The sequence below is a fragment of the Somniosus microcephalus genome, chromosome 25, assembly GCF_052327205.1.
Source record: "Somniosus microcephalus isolate GS21.2 chromosome 25, FLI_Smic_1.0, whole genome shotgun sequence".
NCBI lineage: Eukaryota > Metazoa > Chordata > Chondrichthyes > Squaliformes > Somniosidae > Somniosus > Somniosus microcephalus.
In genome coordinates, this window is record NC_141011.1 from 1,637,562 (window position 1) to 1,651,336 (window position 13,775).

At 46.1% G+C, this 13,775-nt stretch overlaps 1 protein-coding gene across 12 annotated transcripts in view; it reads left to right on the forward strand.

Annotated features, from left to right (window-relative positions):
* The window catches only part of hspg2 (heparan sulfate proteoglycan 2), a 647,132-nt gene that overhangs the window by 584,421 nt on the left and 48,936 nt on the right, over nucleotides 1–13,775 (forward strand). For all 12 annotated transcript variants that reach the window (XM_085966756.1, XM_085966759.1, XM_085966758.1 and 9 more), the window contains 4 exons: nucleotides 1,669–1,813; nucleotides 5,549–5,651; nucleotides 9,676–9,785; nucleotides 12,926–13,034. In XM_085966756.1, coding sequence (XP_085822882.1) covers nucleotides 1,669–1,813; nucleotides 5,549–5,651; nucleotides 9,676–9,785; nucleotides 12,926–13,034 — 467 coding nt within the window. The remainder of the gene's footprint in view (nucleotides 1–1,668; nucleotides 1,814–5,548; nucleotides 5,652–9,675; nucleotides 9,786–12,925; nucleotides 13,035–13,775) is intronic.

Here is a 13,775-nt window from a genome sequence, read left to right on the forward strand (position 1 = left end):
CCGCACTTCTGCGCTCACACCTGCCCCTCCCTCCCGGAACCACGATAGGGTTCCCCTTGTCCTCACCTTTCACCCATCCAGCCTCCACATTCAACGGATCATCCTCCGCCATTTCCGCCACCTCCAAAGTGATCCCACCACCAAAGGCATCTTCCCCTCCCCTCCAATCCCCTTTCAGCATTCCGTAGGGACCGCTCCCTCCGAGACACCCTAGTCCACTCCTCAATCACCCCTAACAGCCCTTCCCCTTCGCCTGGCACCTTCCCGTGCAAGCGCAGGAGATGCCACACCTGCCCTTATACCTCCCCCCTTCCCACTGTCCAGGGCCCCAAACACTCCTTCCAGGTGAAACAGCGATTTACTTGTACTTCTTGCAATCTAGTATACTGTATTCGCTGCTCACGATGTGATCTCCTCTACATTGGGGAGACCAAACGCAGATTGGGCGACCGCTTTGCGGAACACCTCCGTTCAGCCCATAAGGATGACCCCGAGCTTCCGGTCGCCTGTCATTTTAATTCACCGCCCCATTCCCACTCAGACCTCACTGTACTCGGGCTCTTGCATTGTTCCACGGAACCCCAGCATAAGCTCGAGGAACAGCACCTCATCTTCCGATTCGGCACTTTACAGCCTTCCGGACTCAATATCGAGTTCAACAATTTCAGATCATAACCTCGGCCCCCATTACATTTTTACTTATATTTTTTATCCACGCCTTTGTTTTGGCCCCCCCTTTTTTTCTCTCCCACATGGCAGCTGCCTCCCATTCTGCCAGCGCATTTCACACCTAATCTAGAGCCGTCTTTTGTCTCCACTAGTCCCATCACCATCTCGTCTCGGTTTGAATACCTCCTAATGTCTCTTCACTTCTCTTTTGTTCTCACCCAGCCTGGCCTTTTAATCTATTTCATTTCCTGTGCTTCTTCAGTCTTGACAAAGGGTTGTGACCCGAAACGTTGACTCTATTTTCTCTCCACGGATCTTGCCTGGCCTGCTGAGTTTTTCCAGCATTTTCTGTTGTTATGCAGCCTTCCCTTGATTGATGCCCGTGCACTTTGGTGCATCAAGCTCATGCTGATCATCAATTCTTCGGTTGATATCCACACCAAGATTCAAGCATTATGTTGACTATCAGGGGTCCTTTTCTGTCACACGGACCTGTCGACACTGCCTTCTGATGTTGCGTGACTCCAAATGTTGAAGTTTGTTCTGAGCTAGAAGATCCCAGTGTCAATATGTCATCTGGCGGTATCTTTCCAACTCCTTCAGAGACTCCTAAAATATCTCCAAAATCTTGATACGTTAGCATTCTTATACCTTCCAATTACAATATATTACATAAAGTAACTGCACGAAAGAGATGGGAGTAAATCATGGAAAATGATTGGTAAAACAAGACAGAACCAGTATAGAAAATGTGGTAATGCAAAGCTCCCTGTGGAATACTGTGTTTTTGGAAGTGCTGAGTTGGTAACGTTCCTGCAAATTGAAATGAGCTTGCTGAAGATTTGCCGCAGATACCTGTATTTACAGCAGTTGTGCATGTCCGTTGCAGCGTTACCTTAAAGGGGTCTTGTGCTGTACCTTGTCAATAATTCCATACATTTTTTGCACCCACTCACACTCACTATGGCTGTTTTCTGAACACATGTGCTTCCTCCAAAGGTTCGATGTGGGTTCTGGCATGGTCACCATTCGCCACCCTAACCCCATCTCTCTGGGAGAGTACCACACAGTGGTGTTATATCGGAACTTAACTCAGGGCTCCCTCTTTGTAGACAACAACCCTCCTATCAATGGGAGTTCTCAGGTAAGAGGAATGGCAACAGTGCGATCAGTATTGCAGATGTTGAGGATGTGTTTCAGGTTCCTGGCTGCAGTGTGTCGGTCCACCTGTGTTTGTATTGTGGATGTTTGCACTGCCTGTTGAGCACTGAGTTCACCAGAAGGGCCAACTTGGCTCAGTTGGTAGTAACTCATCTCTCAAGTCAGAAGGTTGTAGGTTCAAGCCCCACTCCAGGAGCTTGTAATCTAAACTGACACTTCAGAGCAGTGTGGGAGTGCGACATTACTGGAGGGGCCTTGTGATATTAAACTAAGGTCTTATCTGCCGATTCAGGCACTATTCAAAGAATAGTTGCGGAGAACAGTTATGAGTTTCCTGGTGTCTGGGCCAACAAGCATCACTAAAAGCAGATTAACTGGAAATTTCCTGTGTTTTGCCTGCATAACAAGTGACTGCACTTCCAAAGTAATGAATTGAATGTGAAGTCACTTTGGGATGTTCTGAGGATGTGATGAGGTGCTATCTAAATGCAACTTTGTCCTTTCCTTCTTCGGAAAGAAAGAACTTGTATTTATATAGCGGCTTTTACCACTTAAGGACATCCCAAAGTGTTTTGCAGCCAATGAAGTATTTTTGAAGTGTAGTCACTGTTGTAATGTAGGAAACGCAGCAGCCAATTTCCACACAGCAAGCTCCCACAGACAGCACTGAAATAAATGACCAGATAATCTGTCTTTAGGTGAAGGATAATTGTTGTCCAGGACACCAGAAGAACTCCCCTGTTCTTCAATCTTTTACATCCATCTGAGAGGACAGACGGGCCTTGGTTTAATGCCTCATCCGAAAGACGGCACCTCCGACAGTGCAGCTTTCCCTCAGTGCTGCACTGGTCTGGATTTTGTGCTCAAGTCTCGAGTGGGGCTTGAGTCATGGCTGGCACCTTTAACTCAAATGAGCATTAGCACATTCAAAGTATATGTCTGCCTAGTTGGCTATTTTTATCTTAAATTTGGAATTTCCTTTTCCAGTAATTGTATTCAGTTTCTTAACAGAGCATCCCATAATTACTTTGTATTGCCCCAGGGCATATGTTGTGATTCAGATGTAGTCCTTCTAAATGATTGAAACTTTACTCTTAAAGAGCCTGAGCACTGTGGTTCTTTAAGCTTTTATTTTATTTGTTCTCTCCCTATTATTTTTAATGATATATAAATTATGAATGGAAATTATACAAATGACTGAAATTAGCTGAAATTACATTAATTCAAGACTTTGAAAGTCTATTGGGATGCTCTCTCTGGAAGATTCGACTCGCCAAACTGGCTGAAGAGATGGAATTTAAGAACTATTTTGCAGTTCAGAAATAAAATTCCAGGGCTGGGCACGTGGGTTAGACACTGACCTTTCACCTTTGGAACTAGGGTTCAGATCCACTTCAGACTGATGGTCTGGCGTGAAATGAGTTTGGGCAGTCTCCAGCCAGTTCCCGGTGAGCAGGTGCCCACGGTGCACAGCTACCTGTAACTTGATGCTAAATTGGCAGCAGCCTCCGAGACACCACGGAATGGCTGTTGTGGGAAATGGGAACATGTGCCACCAATAGAGGGGGCTCTTTGGAGGTTGGGCAGATTAGAGCGAACTTTACTCCGCATCGAACTGCATTGTGTCTGACCTGAACTTCCTGATCTTGGCACTGAATGCCCGGAAAATGTAAAGCAGAATTGAACCTCTACACTATCGAAAATTCACAGAACGAATGCAATTCAATTTGCTTTGAAGAATTACAGAGCTGTCTGCAAGTACATAGAAACGCAGAGAAGTTCCAACTGGCCATTCGGCCCAATCCGTCTGTGTCGTGTTTACCCTCCACACGAGTAAATAGTCCCAATCACATTTACCCGCCCTGTTCCCATATCCCTTCAGAGTACTAAAAGAGGTAGCCATGGAAATAGTGGATGCATTGGTTGTCATCTTCCAAATTCTATAGATTATGGAACAGTTCCTGCAGGTTGGAGGGTGGCAAATGTAACCCCACTATTTAAAAAAGGAGGGAGAGAGAAAACAGGGAACTACAGACCGGTTAGCCTAACATCAGTAGTAGGGAAAATGCTAGAGTCTATTATAAAGGATGTGATAACAGGACACTTAGAAAATATCAACTGGATTAGACAAAGTCAACATGGATTTATGAAAGGGAAATCGTGTTTGACAAACCTACTGGAGTTTTTTGAGGATGTAACTGGTAGAATAGATAAGGGAGAACCAGTAGATGTGGTGTATTTGGATTTTCAGAAGGCCTTTGATAAAGTCCCACATAAGAGGTTAGTGTGCAAAATTAAAGCACATGGGATTGGGGGTAATATACTGGCATGGATTGAAAGTAGGAATAAATGGGTCTTTTTCGGGGTGGCAGGCGGTGACTAGTGGGGTACTGCAGGGATCAGTGCTTGGGCCCCAGCTATTCACAATATATATCAACGATTTGGATGAGGGAACCAAATGTAATATTTCCAAGTTTGCTGACGACACGAAACTAGGTGGAATTGTGAGTTGTGAATAGGATGCAAAGAGGCTTGAAGGCGATTTAGACAAGTTGAGTGAGTGGGCAAATACATGGCAGATGCAGTTTAACGTGGATAAATGTGAAGTTATCCACTTCGGTAGGAAAAACAGAAAGGCAGAGTACTATTTAAATGGTGATAGATTGGAAAATGTTGATATACAGAGGGACCTGGGTGTCCTTGTACACCAGTCACTGAAAGCAAACATGCAGGTGCAGCAGGCAGTTAGGAAGACAAATGGTATGTTGGCCTTCATTGCAAGAGGATTTGAGTACAGGAGCAAGGATGTCTTACTACAGTTTTGGTCTCCTTACCTAAGAGAGGATATACTTGCCATAGAGGGAATGCAGTGAAGGTTCACCAGACTAATTCCTGGGATGGCAGGACTGTCGTATGAGGAGAGATTGAGTCGACTAGGCCTGTATTCACTAGAGTTTAGAAGAATGAGAGGGGATCTCATTGAAACGTATAAAATTCTGACAGGGCTAGACAGACTGGATGCAGGGAGGATGTTTCCCCTGGATGGGGGATCTAGAACGAGGGGTCACAGTCTCAGAATACAGGGTAGAACATTTAGGACTGAGATGAGGAGAAATTTCTTCACTCAGAGGGTGGTGAACCTGAGAAATTCTCTACCACAGAAGGCTGTTGAGGCCAAGTCACTGAATATATTTAAGAAGGAGATAGATATATTTCTAGACACAAAAGGCATCAAGGGGTATGGGGAGAGAGCGGGAATATGGTATTGAGATAGAGGATCAGCCATGATCATATTGAATGGCGGAGCAGGCTCGAAGGGCCGAATGGCCTACTCCTTCTATTTTTCTATGTTTCGAATACCTTTTCATTCATCCACCTCTCCAATCTAATCTTCAATGTTGACAATAGTTTCTGCCTCACCCACTAACCCTGGGAGTGAATTCCACAGCCTCACAACTCTCTGTGTGAAAAGGTCTCTCCTACCCTCTGTTCCAAATCCCTCACATTCAATCTTATTTCTGGCTCCTCGTTCTTGATCCCTCAACTACTGGAGGCGGTCTGCTTCGATCTACCCTGTCCCATCCTTTCATAAATGTAAACACTTCGATCGTGCAGCCTTGTAACCTGCATTATTCTGACAGGAGAAAGACCCAGTTTTTCACTGCTTTCTTCGCGTTCCTATTTCGTCCCATTAAAGTATTTTGCTCTTTCATTTTAGGGTAATTTCCAAGGCCTGGACTTGAATGAGGAGCTATATATCGGTGGATACCCTGATTTTGACAACATTTCTAAAGTAACTGGACGTGACAGTGGGTTTATGGGTAAGAAAGATATTCAGAAAATGGCTGTACGGGGTTTTAGGGTAACTCGTCCTGAGGTCAACTGTTCAAAGATCACTGAGATTCTTCATTGGCAGCTCCTGCCGTATTAAGGTCTATACATGTAGAGCAGCCTTGTATGTCTTGGGGTGGAGTGATTCCCATCCACAATTTAGTGAGTTGAAGTTGCAAGACTCACTCCTAAAGATCCAGGTTTGTGTGTGAGCCTCCTCCAATCACCAGGAACCAGCTGTCCTCCACCCCACACCAGTAGTCTACCAGGGAATTAGATGCACCAAGGAAGGCCAAGAGGTAACCATGGCAAGAATGTGAACAATGGCTTCCCTCCACTACCAGCTTCCACCTACCCAACACGTACTACTTGGGGGCTCACCGTCAATGACCTAAATGCCCGCATGCAGCAAGACCTGGACGACATTCAGGCTTGGGCTGATAAGTGGCAGCTAACATTCGTGCCACACCAGTATCTCCAACAAACGAGCGTCTAACTACCACCCTTTGACATTCAACGGCATTACCATCGCCAAATCCCCCACCATCAACATCCTGGAGGTCACCATTGACCAGAAACTGAACTGGACCAGCTACATAAATACTGTGGCAACAAGAGCAGGTCAGAGGCTGGGTATTCTGCGGCGAGTGTCTCACCTCCTGACTTCCCAAAGCCTTTCTACCATCTACAAGGCACAAGTCAGGAGTGTGATGGAATACTCTCCACTTGCCTGGCTGAGTGCAGCTCCAGCAACACTCAAGAAGCTCGACACCATCCAAGACACAGCAGCCCGCTTGATTGGCACCCCATCCACCACCTTAAACAATCACTCCCTCCACCACCGGCGTGCCGTGGCTGCAGTGTGTACCATCTACAAGATGCTCTGCAGCAACTCGCCAAGGCTTCTTCGGCAGCACCTCCCAAACTCGCAACCTCTTCCACCTAGAAGGACAAGGGCAGTAGGCGCATGGGAACACCACCACCTCCAAGTTCCCCTCCAAGTCACACACCATCCTGACTTAGAAGTATATCGCCGTTCCTTCATCGTCGCTGGGTCAAAATCCTGGAACTCCCTCCCTAACAGCACTGTGGGAGCACCTTCACCACATGGACTGCAGCGGTTCAAGAAGGCGGCTCACCACCAACCTTCTCAAGGGCAACTAGGGATGGGCAATAAATGTTGGCCTTGCCAGCGACACCCACATCCCATAAACGAATAAAAAAGACAGTAGAGGGTAGAAATTTGTCGTGGACAGTGGCGTGAATCGGGCGGTGTCTGATCGGTCGCCAGTGATACGCCGTGCCTGATGCTCAGATTCATTGACTGCAGTGACTGAATATCAGGCGCAGCGTATACCGGGCGGCCAATCCGGTACCGCCATTTTGCAGCACTGCCCGAGGTGAATTTCTAACCCATGGTATTTGTGATGCTGAATTAATCACTTCAACTCTGTCCCGTATGCAGAGGGCGATTAGATTCAATCTTCGTCCCTTTTGTTTTAAATAGTTTTATCGGTTTTCCTTTGATTTACATATTAATTGAATAATCCTACATCCTGCTTTTGTGATAGTTGCATGAGAATACATTAAAGTATTGGGCTTGATTTTAACCCCCTCACCAGGCGGGAATGGTACAAATGGGCGATTAAGATGGCGGGGGAGGTTGGGGGGGGTTCGCGCTACCCAGTCCTGCCATCATAACTTATTTCAGAACCGGAATGGGAGGGCCACCTGCCCCAGGCAGGGAGGGGCCTACTTTATGTGGAAAAGCCACATCCCATCAGCAACACAACCTCATTTAATCTCAAGCATCCCCTGCGGGGCCAACCCTGACCGCTCTACCATAGCGGGAGTCGGGAGACGAGGCCGAGGTAACTTTAAAAATCTGACTTTATGTGGAATCCTTGTTGGCCAGGAAGAGCAGGAGTGCTTCCCAGGCCCCATGAGTAGTCCTTGGTGCTCCTTTCCCCCAGCCTTGTCTCTCCCTCCCAACCAGTATCAGCTCTGTAACCCCCCACCCTGAAGCACTTGTCATTCCCTTGGGTTCGGCTCCCAGCCCAATTCCTATTCTCGCCCACTGGCCCTGATGTCATTCCCGCCAGCTTCGAGCGGGAGACGGATTTAAATGAGGCTCAGCTGTTAAAATAGGCCGGGGCTCGCTTCCTTAGTGACTTTCCAGCAGGCCACCCACTTCGAGCTCCCCACGCACCAATCTCACCCCGAGTTAAAATCCACCCCACTGAGTATCTCACCCCGGGTTAAAATCCACCCCACTGAGTATCTCACCCCGGGTTAAAATCTACCCCACTGAGTATCTCACCCCGGGTTAAAATCCACCCCACTGAGTATCTCACCCCGAGTTAAAATCCACCCCACTGAGTATCTCACCCCGAGTTAAAATCCACCCCACTGAGTATCTCACCCCGAGTTAAAATCCACCCCACTGAGTATCTCACCCCGGGTTAAAATCCACCCCACTGAGTATCTCACCCCGGGTTAAAATCTACCCCACTGAGCTCTCACCCCGGGTTAAAATCCACCCCACTGAGTATCTCACCCCGAGTTAATATCCACTGAGTATCTCACCCCGAGTTAATATCCACTGAGTATCTCACCCCGAGTTAAAATCCACCCCACTGAGTCTGTTAACATGGTTACCTATGCTTGGGCAATGATGCACATTTTTACGGTCAAGGCATTTTTATCATCGAGGCTCCAGCTGTAAGGGGTAGGGGGTCAAGCAACGGTATTTGGAATCTTTTCCTATCTTGCTTCCTGGTCTCTTGAGTGGCTGTTTTCTGTGATGCCATGGGTGAGAATACACATTGAACGGTAGGACACTGAGTAGTGTAGAGGCACAAAGGGACCTTGGAGTGCATGTCCACAGATCCCTGAAGGTAGCAGGCCAGGTAGATAAGGTGGTTAAGAAGACATACAGGATACTTGCCTTTATTAACCGTGGCATAGAATACAAGAGCAGGGGGGTTTTGTTTCAACTGTATAAAACACTAGTTAGGCCTCAGCTAGAGTACTGCGTGCAGTTCTGGTCACCACATTACAGGAAAGATGTGATTGCACTAGAGAGGGTACAGAGGAGATTTACAAGGATGTTGCTGGGAGTAGAGAATCTTAGCTATGAGGAAAGACTGGATAGGCTGGGTCTGTTTTCCTTGGAACAGAGGAGACTGAGGGGAGACCTTATTGAGGTAAATAAAATTGTGAGGGGCCTAGATAAAGTGGATAGAAAGGACCTATTTCCCTTAGCAGGGGTTCAAAAACCAGGGGGCACAGATTTAAAGTAATTGGTGGAAGGTTTGGAGGGGATTTGAGGGGAAATTTTTTCACCCAGAGGGTTGTGGGGGTCTGGAACTCACTGCCTGAAAGGGTGGTAGAGGCAGGAACCCTAACCACATTTAAAAAGTACTTGGATGTGCACTTGGGATGCTGTAACCTGCAGGGCTACGGACCAAGAGCTGGGAAGTGGGATTAGGCTGGATAGCTCTTTGTTGGCCGGCGCGGACACGATGGGCCGAAATGGCCTCCTTCCGTGCTGTAACTTTTTTGATTCTATGATGGCATCAAATCAAGATGGGCCATAATTAGGTCTTATAAATGAACTCAGTGACCAAATTCTGACTGTTTTGGGCTCATCCCTATTCACCATAAAATATTTTGCAAAATTGAAACATTAAAAATGTCAATAAACCTCCTCTTTATTATTATTCTGTTTCCAGGCACAGATATTTATCTCAGGTCATCCTGATGACTAACTGTAAGACACCAACAGGTTGTACCCATGATCTCAGACAACCGTTGTGTTATAACCATTCACAGAACTCCCATAGACCATTGCGTTGCTTTTGGCGGCAGTATGTGGTGATGGAAAATATTTGATGCTTTTTTTTTCTACTATCAGTTGTGTGAAACAAACCTCTTTGTGAAAATTGCCAGTTTTGTTTACAGAATAAATAACACAATATTTAACCGGCTGACTCGTTCTTCCCCCCTGACTAGGCTGTATCCGCCAGCTCATAATTCAAGGTGATGAGGTGATTTTCTCGGCTCCAGAGCTGAAAGCCAAGGGAATATCCAACTGCCCAGTCTGCAAAGACCATCCTTGCAAGGTACGAGCCCTCAACAGCGCTGTTTAGATGATGATCCAGTTGTCAGTTGAAATTTCTTTTCACAGCACTAAGTAGTTTGTTGCTCCATTTTCTTGTCCCTTCTTTAAAGTCTTCCTATCCTACATGTCATATCCTGGCCGAGGTAATAGGTATCAACTTCCCCTTGGATTTCTGCCAGTGCATCCCAATAACTGGTTCATGGGAAGTCCACAAGCCTGGCTTGGCATCACCTAGCCTATCATTTTTGGCCCCCTAAGTGAGGAGAAGCAACTGGGCCTCTTTCAGCACCTCCTTCATCATCATAGTTGAGATAAAAAATCGTCTGGAAAATAATTGGAACAACTTGACTCACAGCTGTGGAACTAAAAAGTGCTGCACCAGCAAAGGGACAATGTACAAAGATCTTGCGCTGTTTCAAGGTCCATTGTACCTTTTACTGTGGTTGCAAAAGGAGCTGGCATAGTTGTGCATTTGCGCCAATTGTTATATCTACCCTAAACCCCTTTCTAGTATATTGTGGAGTTGAATAAATCCATTCTTCTGAAGTTAATAGATATCATTAGGGTACTCATTTTAACATCATGAGTGAAGGGACTGAGCAATGTGTACATGGCATGAATTCATGACCGCAATCAATGACTTCATCTAGAATCTGGAAGGGAACACTGTCTTCCTGTTAGAGAGTAGACCTTTCTGTAAGGTCCAGATGCCAGCTTGAAACGCCTTTACTCTTCTTTGTAGTTGACCCAATCATCAGTTAGCTAGCCTGTATGGAGTGTGACAACACACAAGTCATGGTCAAGAACCCGGTTCTCTAGACTAGGATTCCAAGAGGCTGGATTTATGGCTGATAGATGTTTGTACAGGGAAGGGTCCATATACTTTGCAATTTAGGCAAGTGATATAATAACAAGTCACTGAATCAGGAATGTTGCACATCGAGGCCAACACCTATATTTTGAGTCAACAATTCCTAAAATTAAAGGGAATCATTGGAAGTCCAATACTCGGAGACATTCTGGAATATGAAATAAAACTATGGGTGATATAGAAGAGACACCAATTGGTCAGAAGATAAAACAATTTGATTCTTGTTACTTCATAGTCCCAAAAAAGATCAATTTTACTCCATCCTGAGCCTGCACCAACCAAACAAATGTCTGAAAAACGACCACAAGGTCCTTATGGATGAGACAGCCATTCAGCCCATCCATCAGAGAAACCAGCCATCTTAATTCATCCATTCAGAGAGGTGCCACATTCCTTCCCCCTCATTGCTGCATCAAATTGTTGCTTAAACAATTCCAGGGTTTTCACCTCCACCACTGAGTCCATTCCAAATGCTCATCATTATTGATATCAGTCCTACAAGTTTCAACCTGAGTCCCCTTGTCCTATTCTGTCAATTGAAAGTAATATTATGGATCCACATTTTCCATACAATTTACTACCTTGTGTGCCTCTCTCAGATGCTTCATTTCAAGGCTCCAAAACTCAAGGGGCTAGAAATTTGTTATAGCCAAGGAATCGCAACCCATGATTGCCGCAGGATTTTTTCACTACCTAAAGGGGAGGTTCATTGATGCTGCAGTACCTCATTCTTGGCATTGTTGGCTGTGCAGCTGCCTCAACACCCATAAGAAGAAGGACAAGAAGAAGGAGCACTTATTTACAAATCCTCATGGCAGATCGCCGCCCCAGGGAGAGAGCCCGCAGGTTTTCCCATGAAGCTTTGGAGGCATTGGTTTTAGCGCTGGCGAGAAGGTGGGCAGTCCTGTACCCACGAACTGGCAGGAGACCCTCGCCACAAGTCTGCCGCACTATGTGGAGGGAGGTGGCACACCACATCACGGACCGCCCATCTGGAAGCCCAGTTGTCCGGCTGCCTCCTCCCTTCCTTCTGTTCCTCATCATCTTCCTCCTCCCTCTGCTCACATGTTCAAGCCTTTCTCATTGCCTACACTCCATCAGCCATAGATCCTGGAGGGCGAAGTGGCATGCCAGTACAGCCCCCATTAATCTTACCAAATGTTGCAGTTTGAATCTTTGAAAAATAAATATAGCTACTTTGTACTTGCCTCAAGACTCCTGATACAAAAGAACCTTGAAATTACTCAATGAAACTACACTAACCTGACAGGTGCAAGTGATTACTGATGATCCCTTTAAATGACGTCCCTGCAGCTGGCTTCCTGGTGCTGCACGCCAGCTCTCCCTGTCGGTGTTTACTCCAGGCGGTGAGGTAAGTGGCTAAAAGCAGTTTGGGAAATCGGGCGTTCAGTAAGCGTTGCACACTCACTGATGTCACGATCTCCCTGACGTTGCGGTCCCTGGCGATAGCTGTTACCGGCAGCGCTACAGGGGATCCTGATTTGACGTGCGGCGCTGGATTCGCCTCGCCCTGTTGGTACCGGTCGCAATGCCGCATTAGCGCCATCTACTGGCAGTAATGGGCGGCGTTAAGGGGACGAATCTTTTCCCCCAACGTTTCTCCAGTTAAAAAACCGTAAAGACATCCGATTCTCCATTTTTCAAGGTCTTGGTTTTTTTGTCAATTAAGATAAATCTCGCTGGAGTGAAAGGATGTTTATAGGGAATCGTCTCCCTTCCAGTAACACTCCAGATTGTAGTGTTTCTGACTTTGCACAGGCAAGTAAATATACGAACAGTGACGGACAGGTAAAGACCCTCTGGTCCAGCCAGCCTGCCCCATATAATTGTGATACCTTGTGTATCACAACATATACACTCGCCACTCCACATTAGTTATTTGTTCTTAATCTGATCAGCAGTCATTTTGTGGTGCAAGATATGAGGCTCTTTGAAGTCACTCCAGTTAAACATCCTTACTTACCGGTCTCTCAAATCATTCACCAGTGTGCACATCGAAGAAATTTGAACATATGTAGAATTTTGTACACTTGTGATCATTTTGATGTTAAGCCAGACTTAGAGCAATTGTTAAGTTCCAGAAATGTACTTAGAGCACAGCGTTGTGTTAATTCTGCCAATATTCCAGTTAAGTTTTACATTAATGAATAAAGTCACTGCAACTAATTAATAATTGTTATTGTAGGTTGATGTCAATATTGAGGATTTATCATTTATAAATGAAGTGACTCAGATGCTTTCTCTTTCAGAATGGAGGTCGCTGTGTCGACTCTGAGAGCAGCAGCTATGTGTGTTACTGTAAGAGAGGATATACTGGGAGCAACTGCGAACATTCGCAGGCTCTACACTGTCACCCAGGTAAATGTGCATTTAGAACCGCTGCTGGCACTATTCAACATGGTGTATCAAGGATAATACTCAGGTAGCATCACCTGGCTTTGACTGTCAGAAAGGGAAACATGATACTGGCCCTTGATTTCTCCGCTGTTTCAAAATAATTGAAGTTGAACAATGGAGAAAGACTGGCCCCAGTGGCCGAGTGCTGTCCATTGGGTGGAGGTGAGGTGTTGGTCCCAGAGTGTCCGCCTGACACACTGTTGGGCACTCTCACCTCACGGTCAGAAGGCTGTGGGCTCAAGCCCCACTGCAGCATCTAATCTAGGCTAATGCTCTGGTGCTATACTGAGGGGGTGCTGCATTGTCATTTCTTCAGATGGATCGTTGTCTGCCTGATCAGGTTGGATATAAAAGAGCGGGGGAGTTCTCCTGGTCAACATTTATCCCTCGACCAACACTATCGAAACAGATTAACTGGTTATTTATCTCCTTGCTGTTGGTGGAACCTTGCTGTGCACAAATTTCCTGTTGTGTTTGCCTACATTACAACAACAACAACTGCAATTCAAAAATGATTCATTGGTTGTGAAGCACTTTGTGACGTCATAGAGTCATAGAGTTTTACAGCACAGAAAGAGGCCCTTCGGCCCATCGTGTCTGCGCCGCCCATCCATCCCTGTCCAGTCTAATCCCATTTTCCAGCATTTGGTCCATAGCCTTGTATGCAATGGCATTTCAAGTGCTCATCCAAATGCTTCTTGA